The 24565-nt window shown below is 39.7% G+C and overlaps 1 protein-coding gene across 1 annotated transcript; it reads right to left on the minus strand.

The window, feature by feature from the left end:
- Positions 1–28: 28 nt before the first annotated feature.
- slc7a10a (solute carrier family 7 member 10a) lies at positions 29–22985 on the minus strand. Its single transcript, XM_075472223.1, has 11 exons — positions 22767–22985; positions 18003–18207; positions 15395–15546; positions 5798–5923; positions 5080–5233; positions 4828–4951; positions 4133–4236; positions 3920–4016; positions 3598–3747; positions 2036–2213; positions 29–1924 (listed from the first exon to the last, which is right to left on the minus strand). The coding sequence occupies exons 1-11, from the start codon at positions 22870–22872 to the stop codon at positions 1827–1829; spliced, it is 1494 nt and encodes a 497-aa protein (XP_075328338.1). The 5' UTR covers positions 22873–22985; the 3' UTR covers positions 29–1826.
- Between the last annotated feature and the right edge of the window lie 1580 nt (positions 22986–24565).

The following is a 24565-nucleotide window of genomic DNA, read 5'->3' on the forward strand; positions in this document are numbered from 1 at the left end:
ACACAGAAGACAGACCTCAGCAGAAATGTGCATATAAGTCACTATATTTAATGAGCAATTACATTGTTATTATTGTACAACTTCACTCTTTTACAAAACACAGAGGAACGCCCATAAATCATACAGTATGTAAATGTATCACAACACCTCTGAGGAATGTTACCTTTGCAGAATCCATTTAGAACAGATTTATTTTCTTTACACAGTATTTACAGGTGTGACCCTAACAGCATTGAACGTGGCAGGACGGATATGTCGTCTTAAGTGCGTCTCTCTTAGTGGACTTCATGTACACATATTTAGGCCCACAACAAAATGACCAGATGTTGAGTTAAAGTGCTAAGCTGCTTGTTTACATCCTGTTTAAAGAGACCAGCAGCCCAAAGCTTCATTTGTTCTGTTGCGTGTTAAAAAAAAAAAAAAACGCTCAAATGAAGTGCAATTTAGGAGTTACCCAAATAGAACACGTTAATAATATCCCCAAGGTCCAATTAGCATACTTTATGAAGGTAGTGGCACTGGAGCTGCATTAATGAGGTCGGTTTGACTACGATGATTTAAAGGCAACTTAACATTGCACCTGGGTCAAACTGAGTAAGCATTTCACATCACTAGAAAAACAGAAATCCCATAAGATCACGATATATCAGGAGGACCATTATCCGTACAACCATATGATGTCATCAGTAGCTCAGTTAGTCAGCTGGTCTGTGATAAGTCAGTGGAACAGGAGTCAGTGTCGGAATAATGTGTCTTTGGGTAATTAGTGATAGGTCTGTGTACAAGTAAACATCCAATACCAGCTGGCCATCTGCCTGTCAATATGAATTCTTCCAAATTAACCAGTAACACGTTAATGGTAAGTACTGCATTACGACAACAAACACAAATTCTGAAATTTGATAAGAACTTTCAAGCACCTTGAGAGAGTTCACAGTGGCATTCTCAGAGTGGAGAGTATTTCTAAAGCAACAAGCTCATTAGACTTCAAGTGCCTTTCTCAGGAGACCAGAGGAGAATGTTAAAAACCTGGAAGAACAGCTTGCCGTCATGTGTTATATATCAAGAGATTGAGACATTTATCCAGCTGACAAACCAAACTTCACCCTTAAGTCTCTTCCTCTGGTGTAAATTTCTGCTGGGACAGATGAATGTCAGATCATCGCTCTCTATCCAAGAGTAATAATAATAACAACAACAACAACAACAACAACAACAACAACAAGGCACCTATGGTATCTATAAGACAACCTCTGCAATAGACTTGAACAACAAAAGAACAGTGGGTGTAAAGTAAAAAAGAATACCCAGATACAGTAACCAAGCAGAGATGCAAACAGAAAAATGCAACCATCCACAACCGACAGAAAACATGTGAGTAATTAGTGAGCTGAGCTCAAGGCCGTGGCAGTAATAGAAATATTGCTAAGTCCAGAAACTGCTTGCATATTCACCATAAAAGGTATTACACACCCCAGATACCCACACAAACCAAAGATCTACACAATCAGGAGGCACATTAGCATGAATATTTAGTTAAAGAAAAAGCACTAGATGTGAACCAGCCGATGACAAATGGAGTCCTTATGAGTGAGAAAATGAGATTAAAGAGAAAACCAACGACTAAAAACACATGCTGTAGAGCTCATCATGCCAACGCATTCTGGATCGTTTTACTTTTTTCTTCTTCTTATAGGGGCTCCACCCCAGCCCCTATCAAATGGCACCTGTGCAAGAACATGTATGAAGCCATCTCTTCACAATTCACTGAGAAAACAATGTGGGAAAACTAACACAAAAATGGAAGTCCTTGTTGACTTCACTGCTCAGTCAGTGGCTTTGGCAGTGAGGGGTTCAGTCTCTGAGGAGTCCTCCTGAGGAAACACTACATAACACAGCTTCTGGCCAATGTATGTGACTCTTTCTGCAACACAAAACACATCGGGAGAAAAAATAATTACAAGAATGAACGGGCAAAATAAACACACACAAAAAAAAATGTATATGTACTTTTGTGTGGCACAGACGAACTCACCGACTAGCCTGTAGATCCATTTGGGTTTTTCCTTCCACTGAACTCCAACAAAGTAAACTGGGACTCCAGTCAGCATTATTACCATTCCAAGGCCACAGACCACTGGTTCAGAGTACAAACTGAAGCCCAGCAGTACGGCCCAGAAAATTAAGTAGCTGATAGGGACCAAATAGTTTACCTGCACAGAACAGACACACTTTCAGAAGATTTGTGCCTGTACATGCGTATCAAACTAGAATGTATACAAAATGGTGCGAGGGTTTTCAATATGTTCATAGAATTTTTCCAGATCACTCAAGAGCTCTTTGGATAAGGATTTATTAATGCTCAATCACTAAGATAATTTTTTTCCTTCTTATTTTAACAACTGAAAAGCATTGCATACATTCTGTTTCCACAGGCCTGATGTGTAACTGACATTTACAACACTAGGAGGTGCCAAAATATTATGCACTTCTTTGACATCTATCGAATATATCTGGTTGGGACATGAGAAACGCTGATGGTCACAAAGGGCAGCTTATGATTGACAGCTCACAGTCTCCATATTTGGCATCGTAGACCAGTGAATAGACTTACTCCTTAGAAAACAAATTGTGCATACTGACCGCTTCCTTTGATTAAGGCTGCTTTAATAATGGACTATACGAGCAGTGTAGCCTAACACAGGTACTCCTCCATAACTTTCAAATGAAACCTTCTGCCTTTGACAGCCACCCTGCAGGCTAATAAAATAAGTTTAAGTATTTCAAACCTTACTTTCCATTTGAGTCATATTTAATATTTATTGGCTACCTGTTGGTTAAGGCACAGTACCTTCTGTCTCAGTCTGATTTTAAGACCTCTCTGTTAACAGTCTGTTTTCAGGTTCAAGACTTCGCAAGTTCTCAATGTCAGCAGCTACAAGTGAGAACATTTTGAAATGAAAATCAGAATGGCTCCTTTGATGACAAACTTTAAAACAAAGATGCCCTGGTTATGTTTTTGAGGAGTCCTACACTTGCTGGTGACTTCAGGCACACCAACATATGCTCTCAAGAACAGAAAAAAGGGATTTTTTTCCCCAATATGTCACATTTAATTAATGTCCCCAACTATATTTTGACATTTTTGTGTTCAACTGTTATCCATAGGGCCCTTTTCATTACTTCACATTGTTTTCATCGAGGCGCTCGTGTTGCTGCTCACCCTGTGGCTTTTTGTCGCACAGAAGGCAAGAGATGAGAGCCAGAGAAGACTTCTGGCCGCCAGACAAAACAGTATTAAAAAGTGACGACACTCATCGGCCAATCAGTGGAAGGCAGTCGGCTGACGTCACGTTTTAGTAACGCTTCGGCTTGCTTGGAACCAGGGCTGGGGTGATACCAAAAGTCTACCCGGTTGCAGGTACTGCGTGCTAGTGGAAACACGCAATAGTGCGCCGAGCCAAGCCGAAGCGAGCTAGTGGAAACGCGCCATTATTCTATAGAATCCCAGTGGACAGCCATCACTCGATGGTTAACAAACACTCAACTGAAATCCACAAAGACATAATAAAATACAACATATTAAAGCAGCCGCACCTTGATTGGCCTGTACAGGTTGGGTCTCGTCTTTCTCAGGTACAGAAGGCCGGCGATGGTTACCCCGTAGGACAGATAGTTGATAAACGACACATAGTTGATCAGGTTGTGCGTCTCTCCAACACACAGGATGACTATTGTGGCAAAACACTGTAAGAGGTGCCGTAAGGTTTAAACATCAAGCAGATATTGAACCAAAATGAAAACAATGCTTTGTTCGAGGGATTCCTTTCATATGCATGAGTCCGTCTGTGGTCAGCCCTTCTGCTCTGTGCTGATGTGAAGCTACACGGCTGGATACAATTGACAGCGCTATACTCACACAGACCAGCAGGGCAGGGATGGGTGTGCAGTTTTTTAGGTGGATCATGGCTAGCAGATATGGCAGGTGACCCTCTCTGGCCCCTGAGAAACACAATCTACAAACACAAAAACACTTCATGCATACATGGGAGGAGTAGCTTCAAACATTTGGTTGGCAGTAACAAAGGATATATAGATTAAGGTATGACAAATGGAAGGCAGACTAGTTTACCTGGAAGAGGTGAACAAATATCCATTAATGCCTCCAAAAGTGGACAGTGCTACAGATATTGGCATCACCCAGGAAAACATCCCCAGCAGCTTCTCTCCAAATGTCTGAGAAAACACAACAAATGATGGATCAGTTTATTGACCGAGTGCGACCCCCACCCCCCAAATAGAAAAATATGACTTAAAAAAAAAAACCAAAAAAAAAAACCACTTTGCATATTTCTTACAAGACAGTAGGTGCAGCGTCACAACGTATCGTCTCTAGTGGTAACTCAAGCTCTTTATTGCAGCTCACTCTCCAATGTTTGGTACTACAGAAGCAGCGGCAGACTAAACAAGCCTGGTGATGTGCACAAGGATGTAACTTCTGAGTGTCTTTTTTTTGCTTTATTCCTAAGTCACAACATAGCCCAATGTTTTTCATTCAAGCCGATTCCACACGTACAAAGAAATGGTACAAACACACAAAAACATAATGGGCAACTTATTGCATTGCTGTTTGCAGCCAATAGAAACTTTCACCCCTGAGCTCACCTCACCCTGACAACCATCAAAGCCAGGTAAGGCGTATAGGTGAGTGCAACTATTAGCAAGTCAACTGCAAAGTACAGACCCAATGTAAATAGAACTACTTATGCATTTGGCTCTCAACTGGTACAAAAATCAGTACATGACTGAAGATGGAGAACTCCTCACCACTGCCACAGCATTAGAGGTGAGCAGCTCTTCTGGGGTCATGGAGGAGAAGTAGGCGATGTTGGTCATAGTGTAGACCAGCGTCACCAGTGGGATAGAGATGTAGATGGCACGGGGTAGGTTCCTAATCATATGAAAAGTCATGAGGGAAAAAAGGCTAATTCATGTGTTGGTGTACAATGACAGATGATAAATTCCGAGCGAGGAACTGCATGAGCCCATCTGAAAAACTGAAAGTATGAAATATCTTACTTGCGTGGCTCCACGACCTCCTCTGTGACATAATTGAGGAAATTCCAGCCACTGTAGGCAAAGGAGGCCTGAAGGAAGGCCAGAGCTATCTGTCCCACTGAGGGGTCCTGACTGAATTCAAAAGCCACACTGGGTCTCAGGGCATCATAGTGGCCTAAAAACGGATGGGACAAAAGGGATGGGCACATTAAACTGTAAAATCATTGTTTCACAACCTAGAACAGTGAAATAAAATGCACATTACAATGACTTCAGTGTCAAGTTCAATTTTAAACAAGCAAACGTTTATCAAAACTGCAAGAGACATTTCATCTTCCAAAAAAGCCTCGAAACAAATTCTGAATATAAAGTAAAAAATGTAATAAGCTGAATAAGCAGGGCCTGGTCACTATATTAAGTTACAGTCTCACTTGTTGCAACAGTTTCTGCCTGAAGACCACAATCATACTACAAGTCCATGTGAAATGCACGATTCATCTTTTTATTAGTTCAAAAGCATTTCACTCAGTAAATATTCATATCATCTTAGAAACTGCATTCTTCAAGTAACTAGTTCTGTACTAATTACTTTTTATTTTGCTGATGAGGCCAATAAATCCATTTCCAGCAACTCAATTTGCAGGGCTCTTCAAACCAAACTTGCATAGCAGTAAGTAAACCACAGCAATCTATATATATATATATATATATATTTATATGTGTGTGTGTGTGAGGTTACCTCTAAAGATTTGGACGAGTCCTACTACTATGATGAGCACTAGAGCGAGAAGTTTTCCTACAGTGAAAATGTCCTGGATTCTTGTTGCCCAGCGCACACTGGAACAGTTCACCCAGGTCAGGAATACTGTGCACACAAAAACAAAAATAAACACAATTCTAATAACATGAAATTCAAATATCATTTGCCTGCTGGATGTTTCATATACAACGTCAAGTTGAAGTTTGTGTGAGCTTCCATATCCACCAGTTGAGCTCTTTAACAACCGAGGTTATTTTCAGTACAATGAAACCATTTTCTGGGTTGAAAAAGCATTAAGACGCTTGATTGACCTCAAAGTCTCGAAAACATGGGAATGCCTTAGGCACTTACACTGACCTCATTCATCAAATCCCGTTTCAACCACTGTAGCTGTGGCCGATCCCGAAAACAAGTTTCATTTCTTCATTTACTGCCCAGAAAAGAAGAAATAGGTGCAGCACTTCATTGGAACCTCAAAATATACATTTAAATAGAGTTAGTTCAACTCTATCAAGCTTGAAAGTCAATACTTGGTCTGAGCACCTTGATTCTTCAACACAGCCTGAACCCTCTTAGACAAGCTTTCTGTCATTCCTTTAAGTCGTCTTCAGGAATATTTCTCCAGGCTTTTTAAAAGGACATTCCAAAACTCTTCTGTGGATGTTGGCTGCCTTTTGTTCCGTTCTGCCAAGATGATCACCACCCTGCTTTGATAATATTGAGGTCTAGGTTTATGAGAGGATTCATCACTCCATAAGACCCGTTGCCACCGTTTCCTTTTCTTAAAAACTGCCTCTTGACAGCCACCCTTTGTCCTTTCAGTTTATCTATCTACTGTTCAGATGCATCTCACAGGTCCTATGTCAGGTCTTTTTTTTCTTTTCTTAAAGAAAACACTACACACCATACAATAATATGTAAAGTTTTCAGTCAATGGCTCTTTGGGAATAACCTTGTTGATCGAATAATACTTTTTTATGCCTATTAAACGGTGTTATATTCATTTCTTTTTCAAAGAAACAACAACAACAACAACAAGAATGGGAACAAATGATCTTTGTGACAGGCAGCTGGAAATAAAGTGCCTGAAGATATCATTTAAAAACAACTAAGCAGATAATCCATTTTAAATTGTGAGTAGACACAACTACAAAATAAGTGAAAACATTTTTAAAGACCTTCAGAAAGCCTAACAAAGTTGGCATTTTTCAAAACAGTGACAAGAAAAACTAAAGAAAAAGTTTTCTTCTCCAACACATTGCGTTTGCAGTGAACATTTTGTCCGAGCCTACTGCATGTCATCGAGAAGAAGAAATCCGACACCTTTTTGAAGAAAAATGTTGCTCCAAGAGTGGAGTGACCCACAACAGACTCGGAGAATGTCATTTTACAAGCAGAGGTTATCCAATCTTTGGCTAAAGCTTCATCTCCTCATTTGCTTTCCAATTCATAGTAGCAACAGAATATATCTGTATATTCAAGACTAAAAATTGTTGAAAATATGATTAGAATTCCTACAACTTCTCATTTCGTGCACATATTACACACTCCCCCCTGCTGAGGCTATTGGGTGTTGTGGAGAAAAGACCAGAGGAGTTGGACTCACCTTGGCAGCATCTCATTGAAAATGTATCAACAGGAACAGCATATAAACATATTACATGGCAGCATACACGGAATTCCCAAAGACACTAGATTGTGGTATTCTCTTACACTTTCTGATAACTTTCTGTGTGCATGTGGCCAAAACCCAATCTCTATCTGATGTCACCGTGTCTTAGATTTCCACAGACATCTTCTGTTGTTGGCCTTACGATCAGTGGGAAGACACGGCTCCCTCCCACATATCCTCCCTGAAATTATCAGTGATTTAAAACCTAACAAAAAAAATTTAAAGCTAAATAAAACAAAACAAGTAAAGAACAACTAACACTTAATTTTTTTATTTTTTCAAACCGCCAGTTTGCAGCGTACAGGAGCTAAAAACCAGACTGGCTGCTTCTGTTTGTAACTCAAATTTATTGAAGAGAAAATTCTCCTCTGGCCAAATTCCCCAGGTGGCGACCTGGGGGGGGGGGTGCCTTACCACTGCTCACGCCGCATATTGTTGCTCTCTGGTAAGGTCAACAACAGAAGGAGAATTTTCCCGACAACAAAGTTGTAAGTTGCAAACAGAAGCAGCCGGACAGGCATTTCATTACTGTACACTGAACTGTGGATTGCAGCTTTTAAGCAGTAGCAAACCACTACTTAACATCTAAATACAAGAGGTCCAGAAAGAGAGAGAGGGGGGGGGGTTCCTACATTCCATCACTACTGCAACATTGCACGTTTATCAGCAGAAATACAAGATAAGACATCTTCATGTACAAAATAGAATAGAAAGGAAACACTGTAATTTGTAACATTTCCTGCTTTTGGTTTCCCCACCTATAGTACGCTTTTGTGTGCATCTCTGTTTGTAGGCCCCTGCACTCCCCAAAGCCACTAATCTTGACATTGACCCTCAGTTTTGCGTGTTTGTGAATGGCACCATAACAAGGGCTGACCTAATTCCAAGCATTCAGGCTAAGCTAGTGCAAATGCCCTCAAACTCTAGTACAAGCTAATGAGTGAGACGTACAGTAAGCCCAGTAAAGTTGTTGTTTATTCATATAACAATATGCCCACAAATGAGTCTGAAAGTTAAAGTACTGTTCAATAATGCTAACAAAAAAAATACTGCTTTTAATTTTTTTCTTTTGAAACACCAAATTTAGATCTTAAAAGTAAAGTAATTAGCACATAGATACAGATGGGATTACCAAGTTACTTTTCTACTGCTGTGCCTATATTTATATACCAGTGATATTATAAACAACGCATATTTTTCCTGGATGACTCACTGAATCAGAGGGATACTGTACCATCAAAGGGTAATGACAGACAATGATACAGCAACATGTTCTACTGAAAGGAGAAACACTATTCCACATTATACTGAATTACATACCACTATGGCACAAAATGCTGAACAATTACTGTTTGGTATTATATCATTTTGATAGAGACATTAAAAAGCTCTTTGTGATTATTCATATTTTGCCAGCACAATTGTGGCCCTGTTACCAATGCTTCGTTGTCTGGTGGGTGGGGGCCACTGACCAACACAACAGCTATATTAAACAAAACACATTGAGAGAGAGGAAAAATAAATAAATAAATAAATAAAAACAGCCCATAGGGAAATAGTTTAATTCTATTGCCTCAATATAATTGACTGTTAGCCTATGTGATGTTTTCATTTAGCTTTAAAAAAAAAAAAAAAAATCTTATTTAACAAAATGTGTCCATTTTAAACCACATGAAAACTATTTCTTAAGCTCAAAGCTGTTTCCAATAAAGATCACACTGCTGTGATTTAAAAGAGTGATATAAACGACAAGTTGCCTAATGATAAATAAATCAGCTCAAATCCCATCTTCTCATCCTTTACAATACTTGCGCAGCTAGGATCTATTGGGCATATGAATGTTATCACATGAAGACATAAAGCAGCATACCAGCTGACATGTAATAAAGTATATAAATATTACCTTAAGTAATATTTACAAAAAGCTGCATTCATTTTTCACTCAGCAAATGTGGTGCATCATTGAATATTACAGTTTTTATGAAAAACTAATATTCATTCTCACGTAGCTTTCACAGTTAGCTGGATGGTTGGTTTATGCACCCAAAAGAGCAAATCAGACAGTTTTCTTTGAGACGATCAAGTTATTTTCAAATGTTCTATAGTAGCATTTGACCGAAGGTATGACAGAAGAACATAAGTCACAACGGAAGCTGGAAAAAAGTCAAATCAAAAAAAAGAAAAAAGAAAAAAAAGAATCCCTTTCATGTCATCTGTGGTAGGTGGCATTTCAACTGAAAAAGAAAGCAACATCTCCTTAAACATGCACTGAATAATCTTATCAAATCACTCATACCACAGTTAACAATGTTGCAGGTACACATCTACATGCAAACATGATTTTAAACAGTCTGGTTTGTGGATGGAATTACTTCTATCGTATGCTCTGGTGAAGAACCGGCCTGCGCATTCTGCATATTCTTGTAGATAGCTTGGCTTCTGAACCATCATTGGTGTTCTTTGCCAAGAGGAGTTGTGAGGGGGATGTGACAAAAGGAAAACTGTCATTAGGACAGTGCATCTTTTGTTACCATCTTCTCATGAACAACATATGTGCAAAGCATAGCTGAATGTTCTGTGCTTGTTCGGTATAAATTCATGCTAATTGTGTGTCCCACCCCTGTTATCAGGTGCTTATGTTTCACTTACTCTCAGAATAGTGTGGTACTTAAAAGAACAAAGGCTGAAGATCAGAGTGAAGTTTAGGATTCAGGGTAGGTTTACAAAATTGCCATGATTTTCATCTTACCGTTTCAGAATCATACGATTATACCTTATTTTCTCTTCTCACCTTTCACTCCAGCTCAATCTCACATACAGTGTCTTGAAGGAGCAGACCAGCAGGATATATAAAGACGGGTCATCGATCACCAGAGAAGGGTTTCCCTCCCACCACACTAAACTGCTTCCGCTGGTGCGGCCACACACACTCACACACACACACACACACACACACACACACGTGAATTGTTGGCAGGAGGTTTTGGTGGCACCGGGCAGAGCTTTTTCTGCTCTACAACACCGCTGTGTTTTATAGTCCGTTACTCTCAGAGTGCTACATGCATTTCCGTTCTTGTGTTCCTGTGAACCCCCCCCCCCCGACTTTCCTCTGTTTTAACTCCGACAGGAAGGAGGTGCCCCTGGCTTTGAATGTGACAGTGCAGGTAAATCTGTGCCCCCCCGTCACAGCTTCTATTGAAGGCTGCCGCAACACTTGAATACTAAACTAATTACTGCTTTTTCACTTAATGTATTCTATCCAAACTCAAAGCAAATTTATCAGGGGTCTTTAACCTCAGAAACGCCCCCTCCTCATCCAGGATGTAGTTGATGGAGTAACTAAACTGGCAACAACTTCTCTCAAGTCCAGTCTATATAGCATGTGGTACCAGACACCAGAATCCCTTAATCCCAAGTTAAAGACAGAATCTGATCTCTTCACTTACATTAATGCACTGGGCTATCATCCCCCATTTTCAAGGCAGTTGTGAACAACAATAACACCTCAGTCAAGAGCTAAATTAGTTTTGTGCAGCATTCAATATAATGTCCAGCAGCCTCCGGGAATCCGAGAAACCCTGCCAACACTAAATTGAAATCATTAGCCACACTCAAATTGAATAAGCACATGACATTTGAATTACTTATTTATTTTTTTAAGCAAACTGTAGATGAATGTAGCTTCACCAATTTGGGTCGAGTGTTGTTCTGACTTTTGGGACGACCATCTCTTCCGAATAAAGAGAAGAGGGCAGGGAAAAGGAATACAAATCGTGATCTTTCGGCTTCGTGCAGTTGATTCTGGCTCATCTGGTAAAAATATGTAAAAACGACAAAAATACATTTTTCTCCCCTTCTTTAAATGGAAAAATATGTGTAATATGTCAAAGTCATCCATCTAAGCAAGTAAGCATGACATCTTAATGGCTCAAACTCCTGCATGTGGCACAAAGCAGAGAAGAAGTTTGGCTCTCTGGTTCTGTGGAATGAACAACAGAACCTGTGAGTGCAGTCCATCCTCAATAAAAAGGGAAAATCAGCACGTGTAAAAATGTCAATAGTTTATCTAGTAATGATACTTTGATCAGTAAGACGAGTTTTCTTTTGCACTTTGAGCAAATAAATATGACGCAGTTACTCGCCTGAAAATGTGCCTTCTGCTTTTTAAATTCAGAGAAACTCAGAAATAAATGGCGATAAGAGAGTAAATCTCTTGAATGTGTGTACTGGGCTCAACAGCAACTGTGGGATTTTCAGTGTGCCTATTCTTAGAAGAACACAGCCAGCCCATAACTGGACCCGTCTGGTTTTCACGCACACACTCATGGGTGACTTGTGACTCTCATGCATTACACTCTGCAGGACAGGAAGGAGGGGGACACGCATATCTAAGCTGACTCGCATTCATAAACCCTCAACAGTTCAGTCAACCTCAGAACAGCCATGTGAAAACTCAAGTGTGCACAAAGACACCTTCAATCCTGTATATAGGACCCACTGTTTTTATTGATTATAAGGTTGCTGTGGTTGCTATCCCACAATTTCCCCGCTTACAAATTGCTGATAATGATTCAGACCTGATGTTGATGTAATGGCCGATTATAGATAGTAATCTAAATCTTTGGGATTCTAGGTGTCAAGTGCGATGCTATGGACCAAAGCAAAGGATGGGAGTGGTACAAAGCAGCCAATAGGAATGCCCAACCAGAATCTCAGCTGGCCAATGGGATCTCCCATCTTTGATGTGCAAGGTATCCAGCTCACTTCCTGTTTCCATGGGTCTCAGCAACAGGAGCGTCAAACAATGCACAATAGTTTAGACACACCCCATCATTAGCGGCGTCCACAAAGGCTGGCACCATTATGTAGTCTGACACCAATACTGGCACATCCGCGTGCATAAACACACAAAACCACACTAATCACAAGAGAACACACATAAAAACGCACAAAAAAAAAAAAAAAAAAAAAGAAAAAAAAACACCACTCAGCACCTGGCTAAACCATGCGGCAGTTGTAACATTCTGACTCCAAAAATAGCAGAGGTCCATCGGTACACTCTGGAAATGTTACCGTCAGCTTGACACATGCACACTCGCATGCAGATACCCATCCCATTTCCATGCATCCCTCCAGTTTCCCCATCCGGTTCAGACAAGACTAAACTGGCTGGTTTGTTGACAAGATACATGCACCGTATGATTTTGCCACGAGGTATTTAAAAACAGACTGCTGTAATGAAGCTTTCCGAGAAAAGTCGCTGATCAGATAAGAAGTCAGACATTGAGACTAGCATCTCATATGGAATTATCAAATGACAATGACAGCCATAAGCACACTTTAAACTATCACAGTGTCATATATCCTCAAACCATGAGAACAAAGAAACTGGCTTTGGTTTGCTTAGTTTGATTTAGCCTTCCTAGTTTAAAATGTTTCCCTCATTTTACATTCAAAATTTCTTCCCACCCCGTAGCTACAGTACAGGTGTTTAGGTTTGTCCTATTGAAGGGGTAGTTCTTTCAAGACGGGGGCAATTTTTGCTTTTTCCCTTGCACTTACTTGCTTGTCAAGCAGTTTTGCTTGAGAACATTTAATGCGTAATCCAAGTTTTACCCCTGATCCAAAGATCAGCTCCTTATGCATGATGTTGATCAAGGAAAGAATGCTTGCTCTGATGATTGTCACAAGGAGTTAACTCTGGTTCAAAAAGTCATCTGACCTAAATGTCTCAGCAAGAGTTTCTGCGGTATGACACGGTGAGCCAGAGTGTCATGATGACAGAGGCAGGAGGCACAGCACGGGACTTGACAACTAACAAATCCTTCAACAATTTTATCAGACTAACACAACTGAAAAATCTGGTCAGCATTCCAGCCATTAGTTGGGAAACACGGAGCAAGGCATCTGATAATCACTGACCATCAACACTATTAGTGTGGAAACTTTAAAATTATGTGATGACAAAATGATGTGAATGACACTTTGTCAATTAAGTGACAGAACAGTAGAAAGTCAGCAGCTGACAAAAAAAAACAAACAAAAAAACAAACAAAAAACAGAGTGTTAATTTTCCTGCCTCAGGTGAATAATAAAGTTGCATTTTTATGTTATGTTCTTTATATTCTCACAACAAAAAACAGAATAACTTGATCCCTTTTAAAGCATGATATTGTAATATTGACAGCTTCATCTGCTGCAATGGAATTTAGTCATTGCTCATAAATGTATTAATGTTCGTCAGCGCTTTATTCAGACACTGTCCACAGTGATGCAGAAAGCCACAGCGAATGTGCAATAACAACCATCGACACAAGACTAAACAGTACATCAGGTGAGGTCGAGCAGCAAGAGTAAGAGCTTTCTTACAACTTTGGTTTATATAACTATATCAGCACGCCAAGTATACTGTGGTCATGTAAAACATACCAGTAGTGGTTGGAATTTGCTGAAAATATTCTGTGTCAACACGCTTAAGCCTGATTCTTACTCGGCGCAAACGCGCAACTGTTCTGGCTCGAGAACCATTAATGACGTCATCGAAAGCGCCAGCCCCTTCACAGTTCCTTCAGCTCATAAGCGCAGTTTGCGCCGAGTATGCGTCACATTTGCAGTTCTCTCCAGACCAGCGGGCGTCACTGTTGAGGAAACAAGCTGAAAAGCATACGAAGAAAGCATACACAATGCCACCTGTGGTGTCACGTCAGCAGAGGCTGGCACATCTGATGCGGAATGAATTTACTCTGAGTGTAGAACTGTATACGTATCTCAGAGCTAAGCGGCTGCGGCAAAAACAGAAGAGAAGGTGGAATGTTCGTCCTTTGCAATAAGACGAACTTTGTCAAACGTTGTCCCAGTGTAACTTCATAGACGTGTCGTACAGATGTTTGTAGAGGCGCACCCTCTCGGTCACCGCGGTCTCTGCAGTGTTCATTTTTTCTTTTTCTTGGTCAGCTGTTTCCGGTTGAGCGCGCGCGAAGTCAGAAAAAAAGTTGTGTGCGCGACCTTGCGACGCGCGAGGATTTTCTAGCTTGCGACGGGGGGCGTGGCGGAATTTTGGGTCACGTGACCGTTTGCGCCATTTGCGACCAGCTAGTAAGAGCGAGGTTGCGCCGAGTAAGAATCAGCCTTTAAGCCAACTGAGCCATTGTGATATCAGGAACACTAACTGGATTCTTACATGAGGTAAGCATCACTTAAGCAGTTCTCAACCAAATGTGTAGTAAAACCATTTATTGGTCATCAGTAATGCAATTAGACATGTATGAACTATAAAAGCACCAAAGCCCTAGGTGTCTAACGGCTGCATTGCAGCTCACACAGCTAGCGTGGACGCTTTTATCTGTTAACATTTGGAAGACCTGACAATCCTGGTGTAAAGCTGGCCAAAGACTGTCAAGGCTACCAAAAGTGCTTTAACAAGGTACTAAGAGAGGAGGCTTCATATTCGCTGGAGCGGTACATTTCTTATGTCTTTTTGTTGCATCACTTGTAGATTACTGTATGTACATTTATGATAAACATGAAATCATCAACATAAAGTGGGATCTTCAGCGACCAAACAGGGAAGGAATCCCACAAAGGTGTGCCATACTTAATACAGACTGGAGGGGGATATAGTTGAAAGTGGCCATCTTCATAAGTTTCAGGTTTGTTTTTGATCAAACAGGGTGGAACTCATTAGTAACTGCAATTAGGCTAACTTAACAGTTGCAGAAACTTGAAAATCATCACCAAAAAAAAAAAAAATCAAAGTAAAAAGACTAGACTAACTGATAGATTATCCCCAAAAAATACAGTTTGAAAAATTAACTAAATGAACCACATAAAAGAACTGATGATTCTTGACCAAATCTATTCTGCACAAAATGGACTTGAAAGGATTTAGACTAGTTGTGACTCACAAACACAGATGGTAGCCAGGAGTCTGGTGGCGATTAATGGAGGCAGGCAGTTCTGAAAGGCTGGCTGCAAGACGTAATTGGAGAAGGTGAGGGCAATGACAGCCAGTGTAGTTGGATACATGATGAGGACAGCACTCCATAATAACAGGAAGCTAAAGAATAAAGACAAAACAGAGTTTCCCATGAGAATGGTCATCCAAATTCATAACATTCCTTAAAATATTGTCTAGAGTAGACAGTAGTACCACAAGCTGTTTTCTTTGGGCTGTTATTTTCACAAAGAGGGAGCGCTTACTCAGCATAGCTTAATGTACCGTTGATTCGAGCTACAGGAATAGCGCGACCTGGCTGGACATTTAACTGGACCACAGTCCTTGTCCCAGTATACATGCACTTGAATGAAATTGCGTTATTAACCACAATCAGACCAAAATACGTACAGTGCTGCAGACTGAGTGAGAAAATGATCAAGACATTTTGCCATTTCTATTTTTCCTCTGTAGCATATACACCTGAATTTACTGCACATATGTTGTTTTTAAGTTACTTGAATGGTGATTTTTGTCAAAATGATTCTATGGTTAAAACATATATACACACACATAATTGTATGTGTATATATATATAAATATTTTGTTAAAGCAGAGCAACATCTGGAAATGCTTTGAGTGACCATGAGTCGACGTGTGGTCTCAATGATTTTCACTCGAATCATATGTGATGCTCAGTTTTGTATGATTTTGGTCAGATGAAGATTTTTTTACATGCATTTTAAAAGTCTGGTTTGGGTCAGTCTAACCCATTAATTAGATTTTTTTCTTTTAAATCTCACATAAACATACCAACTCTTCTTTTTCAGTTTCATCCTGGCTTCTCATTTACCCTGCTGCTGAAAGCTGCTGGCAGAGCCAGTTCTGTAAAGCTACACGGTAGCAGTTGGGCTTGAGTGCTTGGCCAAGGACATCTTATCAGTTATAAGACAAAGATGAACATAAGAAACAGCCCTGTGTCTGAACAGCAGGTCCACAAAGAATAACACTTTGGCAGGACAGCAGCCGCTTCTCTGCATTATCAGTGCAGTTCTTTACTTTAATTCACTGAAAGAAAATAATCCATTCAGTTATAAGAAATAAAAAGACTTCATAAATTCCTAGGGAAAAAAGAAAAGAAAGATTTTTAAATGACTATTTCCAATTGTGTGCAGTTTTCAGTTTTAGATCAACTACAGTGCCGTGCAAAAGCATTCACCCCCCACAGCATTTTACCTCCTTGATGTTGCCTTACATGCTGTAACCTAAATGGATGTGTTTTTGGACTCAAGAAAATCATGTAAAGAATTCTTGGTTACCTTGATAACCAAAACTCATGGACCACACAAGGAGGGCAGTAATCAGAGATTATAAAAGCCAAAGGTGACCCTGAAGGAGCGGAAACATGCACTCAAAGCCAAAGAGGGAAAAACAAACAAAAAAAAAAAAAAACAATCACATTTTGAGTTCACCAAAAGGCATCTCAATTGGTCAGTACCTAAGGAATGATAAGCCGTGCTGAATACAGGCACATTCTTGAGGAAACCCTGTTTTAGTTGAGAATCTGTGGTATGACAAAGATGGCTGTACACTGGTGGAACCCATCCAGTTTGGAGAAGCCGAGAAAGGTCTGAATTGAAAAATGGGCAAAAATCTCAGTGCCTAAATGTGCCAAACTGAGGCCAGCTTCATACCAACTCTATGATGAGTGTGATGCATGTTCGTTGTTTTACTGAGGTCTTGTGGCCGCAGGTGTGTATTCACACACCCAACCTTTCTGTTGCAGTGCAGCTTCTGCCAGCACAATGTTTTGCCTTTAGTAATAGCCATAAATAGAATTTTGTGCAATCAATTGTTAATATACTTTCCAAAGTGAAGAATTAAGAGTCACTGATGGCCATACATTTTCCCTTCAATAACATACTAATTCCTAAATTAAAACAAAATCCATCATCAAAACATGAAATAATATATTTTTAGGTTCTGTGGCACATAAGTCAGTTTCAGAATCAATAAATATTTGAGCTGAAAATGGTTTAACACCATTCTAATATCAGGCTGTAAGGCAACAACAGTGGGAAACAAGCCAAACGGGGTGAATACTTTTGAAAGGCACCATAATTAAGAATCTTATCTTTATCATCTTGAACAGAACAATGAATAAAACAAACAAATTGGTAGGGCCAAAGATTGAGTACTGGGATTAACTGGCAGGACATCAAAGCACAATAGACATCATGCTTTTTTAATTTCTATTCTTTGCTCTATTTTTGGCTTGCAAATAACTGACAAAGCCAGTAAAACCTTGTGCTGCCATAAATATGGTCAGTGAAGGTCATGTGGCTTCCATTTGATCATTTGACATGTCAGCTGATCATTTAGTATTTGTTCAAGTGTGTAAGACGAGATCTCCTGTTATGACTGGTTCCAGGAAGCATCCCTACCAAAACCAACCACAGACTGTTTGAGGTATAATGCATACAAATCGAGTACAACTCAAAGCCACAAGGTGTGGCAAACTACTGCTGTGGTTGAGACACAGCAGTGTTTTAAGAAAAAAGTAGGGCAACAGCACTTACCCCACAAGCCCTCCAAAGATTTCTGTCACATACGAGTAGTCTCCTCCAGACTTTGGGATTGTGACACCCAGTTCAGCATAGCACAAGGACCCAAGGGCACAGATACCCCCTCCACAAACCCAGACGATGAGTGACAGCCCCACTGAGCCTGCATGCTCCAGCACTCCTTTAGGTGAGATAAATATCCCAGAGCCAATGATATTCCCTTTGAATAAAAGAACAAAATGGTTACACTTGCCTTTATATTACAAATTTGATGGAACATTTGTTAAATGAACTAAAAGAGCATTAGATTGAAGACAGTGAGTTTTCCGAGTCAATGCAATACAAATCAAAAGGTGCTTGCAATTCAACAACAACGTGTTCAACAAATTGCAAGTCACATTTATGGAATCTAAAATAAGTAGTTCTAAAATATAAAAAAACAACAACACAGAACTGCAAACATTTTGGTACGTGTGATGCATCTGTGAGTCTGTTGTGCAGCCGTTTTGTCCCCAATGCTAAACTTAAAATAGTCAAACATTTCTGCAGGTCCTGCTCTTAATTTAGAATGCATGCATATATATGCAAAGAGAGACAGCAACGGTTAAAATGAAACATTCATAGAGCATTAGCATGAAAACTCGGAGGCGTCTAAGATTATGCAATCAAATTAATATATGAAAAAAAAAACAAAAAAAAAAAACCCACGCACAAAAAAAAAAAAAACAAGCATTTGTATATACATACACATGACAATTGCTTATGTCACCTGTGCATTCTTAAAAGCAGAAAACAATAAACCAGGGCAGACTTCTAATTAACTCCCCAATGACTATAACAGAGCAAAGCAGCCCATCACATTACCTGTTATGAAAAGCTAGTATTATATCATCTTATGTCATCTATTTTGAAACCACAGTGATCATCACCCACGTCAGAAATAACACATCTCTCTCTCTGGGATATCTAATGTAGTCCTTTGGCATGGTGGACACATGACTCAGAGTTCTAGCACAGCTAACTCCCAAACAGGGACAGATAGAGGTTCCCTGATAGCTGGGAAATGGTTAAAGCACATAAACTACTATTAGCCACCATGTAACAAGTTCAAATTCAGACCGGCATTTGCATCTTCATCCTTTCCAAAAGAAAACAAAACTACACCTAAAGTAACCAAACAGCAGCTGTCCAAGCAAAACATGTTTTGCACTATCCTCCGTAGTATTCTCTTCTTTGGGGAGGTTTGGGATAAAAGGAATCTTCACAAAAAAAAAAAACAAACAAAAAAAAAAACTTGACTCTGTTGAACTGTAAACACTGTAGCTAATAAAACCCAGCGAAGCACACCATGGTTCTGAATGCTCTCTAATGGTGCAGAGCAAGAGGGGAGGTCCATGCCGTGCATTTATCATTGTCTGATTTGATTGTGCAGGCCGAAGCGAGATGTAGCGCTCTTACATGCCTGTGTTGTTTGTTATGTCATGAAGTTTGGCATCACAGCAGAAAGCATGAATCAGAGTTCAACCAACCATCTCAGTTTCCCCGCACGACAGCCGTGAAATTCTCTCATAAGTACCGATTATTCACCAACTTACTCAAAGAACCCCCATCCTGCATGGTGCCAAAAAAAAAATAAATAATCACTTTCACTAATTGTTTATGTCAAAACAATCTTTAGTTGAAGGGGCTTTATCTTTTCTCTTCATGAATCTTCACTTTCCCCAAACATTAAAGCCCATTAAAGGAATAGTTTGCTTTTTTTTTTTTTAATTTATTTATTTTTTAAACTGGGGTTGTGTGACTTATGACTTACCTGCAGGAGGCAGTGGTCAGAACAGTCTGTTTGGAGAAGCAGGAATGAATTCCCAAGGGGGAGCCAAGCTAACATTTTAAGCTAACAAATTCAGCTTTGGATTTTCACCCTTTAAAACGATTAATCTAAAAAATTTCATAGTGGTTTAGCAAACGCTGCATTGTCGTTTTTTTTTTTTTTTTTTTTAAAGTGGAAAGCAATAAACCACGATTTATTTGTTGCATCGGTTTCATTTGTCACCAACAAATGCGTTACTCCCGTTTTCCCTGCAGCTAGTCCTGCAGTACAAGCCCACGAAACTTTCCCGGTTGCTGGAATGTGGCTGGAGCTGTCTGGCTCACTGTCTTTAGAGAAGAAGAAAAATAAATAAATAAAGAAGAAAAAAGGAGCCGAACAGCATCGACTCTTGTTTTGAGAACAGACTTTGCAGGAGAACTCCACACACCTACAGTGTATGATAAGTACATGGCCATCAGGACCATCATTGAGGTTTTTTTTGCAACCAAATTTTGACCAACTATTTTTGATGAAAGTTTGATCATCGGTATTCCGTTTGAATTAGAAAATTAGGGATCCAAGTGCTTTGGACCAAAGGCCGTACAGATAGATGACCAGACCAGACTATTAGAAGTAGTTTCTTACAATTCCTGTTGCAGCAAAAATGGAGGAAACCAAAAAAAAAATGGAAGTCATTCTGAGAGAAAAATCTCAACACCAAATAATTTAAGAAGCAGTCTATGGATTTTACAACATACATATTGTCCTAAAGAACAAAGATGAGGCAGTTTATTCACTTTGAACAAAGCAGTGTACTAACTTTACTTTGTTATCATCCCAGGTTGCAGTAACTGAGTGAGAGGACTACTTCCATCAGACATGGAGCCTTTCCTGCATTCTACAGTGAAATTAAAGCCCTCATAAAGGACTCAGAGCAACAATTAATTGTTATGTGAACTTTTGTAGAGACTGCCTTGTGTGTCACGAACAGTATTGACATTGTTGGGATAAGTTACTCTGGCATGGAAAAGATACATGCTTTTAACATGAACAGAAGTATAACCTGATGAATTCTTAAGGCCAGCAAAGCTGCACACCTGACAGACATGATCAGAAATCTGGACACTTACATGACCACGTCTACACCAATAAAAAACAATAACCAGCTTTCTCGTGTCCCACGTGACTGCCACATTCAAAATAAATCTAAAGACTGTTAAAGACTGAGACTGTACACCAGAATTCTAATGTGCGCATACTGATTCTTTTTATATTCAAAACCATTTTTTTTTCTGCCAGGCCCTAAATGAAAGCAGTAGTAATGAGAGGTCCAGTGACGAGCAGTGAAGCATGAGACACGCATCGTCAGTACTGCAGACTGAAAGCAAGGCACTGGATATGTGAGTAGGCTGCAGCTGGTGGGCAGTAGTATGACTCAAGTTGCTTTGGAGTGATAACTATGCAGGTTTTGCCTCATCAGTTTTTGTGTGTTGAGGATTCAATTAAAACGAAAACACTAATGTCAGACGAAACTCTAAGTATTGAAGACTTATAATGAAGTGTCAACTCTTAATTAACATGATCACATATACTTTGACAAAAATAATTGTACACCTGCTGCTTGCCAAATGAACAAAAACAAACAAATTGGTTGGGCCAAAGAACGAGTACTGGGACTAACTTGCAGGGCATCAAAGCACAATAGACATGACTTTGGTTAAAGAGAAGAAAAATGACAACATAGCCAAACTGTTTTCTTATTCTTTCATAACCCTTCCACTTTCTAATGATACCTTTACTCCACTCTGTCATTCCTTCTTTATGACAGACTGTTGGATTTCTATTATATTAAGTTTATGTTGACATGCTGTCCTGTTTGAGTACTAACTCAATGATGATTACCAACGCAAGAGTTGTTCTTCTCCCCAGTTAAAATCTAGAATAAATAAATAAAATTGAAAAAAAAAAGAAAAAAAAAAAGAGTTAAAGTATCTAATAAAATTAAACAAAATCCAAATAAAGAGAAAAGTACATTCATGACAACATCCATCTTGTCACTTCTCAGGGACATCCTGTTGTCCTCCACCTGTGTCAAGATGCGATTCACTCACAGGCTGATTATCAGCTGGCCCTCGGAGTCCCTCTGCATTAACCTACTACCATAACAAAATAAAATTAAAAAATAAATAACACACTTTAACCTTTTGAGTTTACTGTATCAAATGAGGCCGTTAATTTGACAGCATACTGTAAAATGCTGTACCGGGGTTGCAGGAAACTGAGGAAGCTACAACTTCCTCATTAAAACCGTTCACCTCATTTTTTACTGTAAACTTTCTGTGCTGCAGTGCTGAACATGTTTAGTGTGGGTGTGATGTCGTGTAACGAAAAATACATATGCCGGACGCTTTAGCCTGCGGTCGACACTTGACAGTAAATCCTGATCACCAATGACAAACCGTCTAAGCTCTGCTGTCCCACAGAACCACGTGGAGGCTGTGCTTTGTCCGTGCGCCTTTCAACTTCAGCTTAAGAACATCCAGCCACGTAAGCGTGTCCATGTTCAGATCATCACGACTGATGCAACAGTTTCCACACAGAGCCTCAACTCCTACATTCCGAGCGAGAAACACTTATTACATTTTCTGTGCGGAAAAGCGACTTAGTTCGTTTTTAAAACGGTATATTCTTTTATTTGCAGTTTCAGGTACAAATCAGGCAAAACAAGATGTATGGAAACTAAGCCGTGTTTCTGTCATCGCAGTCTCCTTACAGTAAATTATGACTCGAAGGAGGACTGCAGTGTGCAGTGATAGTCTAACTTCTCCCCGTAAACACGTTACTACAGTTGGACCCTAACCCATCCGGACGCTCAAACACGTTGCCACGATAACTTTTCCTTGTAGCTCGACTCACGTGTCAAACTGCCAGTTCATGTCACAATATATGACAAAAGCTGTCAGACTCACCGATAATAATAGCGCAAGCGCTCAGGAGCCCAATTTCTTTTTTCAGAGTGACTTTGTCGCTCTTCACAGAGTTTTCATCCTTCCTCCTTTTCTCTTTGTCATCCATCTCCTCCGCCTTGGAAATGCGCTTCCTCTTCGCCTCTCGGTCCGGTTCTGATACTGTAGACTGAACCGCGCTCTGCTCTTCTGGGTGCCCTTTTAATATCCTACCGACGACCGGAGGAGGAAGTGCGCATGCGCGAGAGAATCCCCACCTTGATTTCAGGTAGGCTGATGTAGAGGCGCGCTAAAATTCAGAGATCCAACATCTGAACCTAGAAAAAGACAGAAGAACCCGTTACTTGCAGTTTTGTCAAAAATTATTCTTCACCTTATGTTCTCTTTTCTTAACATGCAAACACACACACATCTAGATGCAATATCCCTTAGAAGACACCAAGTATGAACTAGCAGGAGACAACTCACTTAAGTTCAGCTTGATTAAATTAAATGGAATGTCAAATGTAATTAGATAAATAAATAAACGTGCAAGTAAATATATAAATAAACAAAAAGTCCATTTTAGATCAATTCAATTTATAGATAAAGTGCCTTATTTTTACAAATACAACGATTAACATGAAGATTTAATGACATTTTGAACATGCACACACTCATGGCACTGGATTGACTGCAGGTTTAGGGGAATTCGTGTGCAGAAAAGGGCTGACATACCAACAGTGACAAGACTTTTGACTTAAACGACTGAAAAATTCTGTATTTAAACTGTACGGCACTTGACATATTTTGTGGTACAAAGTTCATTCTAATGATTCATTGTCAGCTACGGCAAATGTGAGTAATACTGAGGGCTTTGTGAGGGAAAATTAATTGGAGATCACTTTAAAAGGGAAACAAGAGCCACAGTAACAGCTGTGAGTCTATGGATGACTGAAACATTTGTTCAGATTTAAGTGGCACAACAACATAAAAAAAGGAGTGCTTGAATACTGAAATGACACTAATCGCCGTGTGTAGTAAACCGAGTTCAGCCAATAAACATACAGTAATTGTCTGAAAATGTACATCCATGTAGTGCCGATGCTGTAACACTGACCACCTAAGCAAATCCACTCCTTTACTAGAGAACGCAGCCACTGCCAGTGGACATTTGTCTACCTAAGACCAACCATCAATTATCATCTGACCACAAATAATCAATTATTAAATTAGTCACACCTCTTGAAAATGTGATGTATAGTAGTTCGTCTTCCACAAATGTAAAGAGCCATATTTACATTACATTGTCTTATTTACAAATAGTAAATAGCCTAGTTTACATTTTTGACAGTTTGCCATTGAAAGTATTTAGATTTTTACATCAAGTTGCCTGATGGGGAAATAACTGCAGCTACCAGGATTTAAAAAGATGAGACTGGCAAGAGAAAGCGCTCACAGCAGTTATTTACTACACACCTACGTGGATGTTTGTATATGGCGAGTCCGATTAGATCAGTGCTTTAAAAAGAAGTGAGAATGCACTGTTCAGTGGACTTACTTTCATCTCAGTTCTAATAACAATCATCTGCATTGACAATTCTAACAAATGGAAGGACTTCAAAAATCTCATCTCATGTAATTCTAGTACACGAGTATTACATCAACCAAACCTAAACTGTAGCTGTTCAGTTATTGATTTACCAACAATTCATTTGTGTTAAGCCCAAGGGTGTTCCTGAGAAAACATCATACTCGTACCAATTAGACAAAATGTGCCACAAACACAGAGTGTGACGTTTCCCCTGGAGTATAGACCCATT

This window comes from Odontesthes bonariensis, chromosome 1, assembly GCF_027942865.1.
Source record: "Odontesthes bonariensis isolate fOdoBon6 chromosome 1, fOdoBon6.hap1, whole genome shotgun sequence".
Classification (NCBI taxonomy): Eukaryota; Metazoa; Chordata; class Actinopteri; order Atheriniformes; family Atherinopsidae; genus Odontesthes; species Odontesthes bonariensis.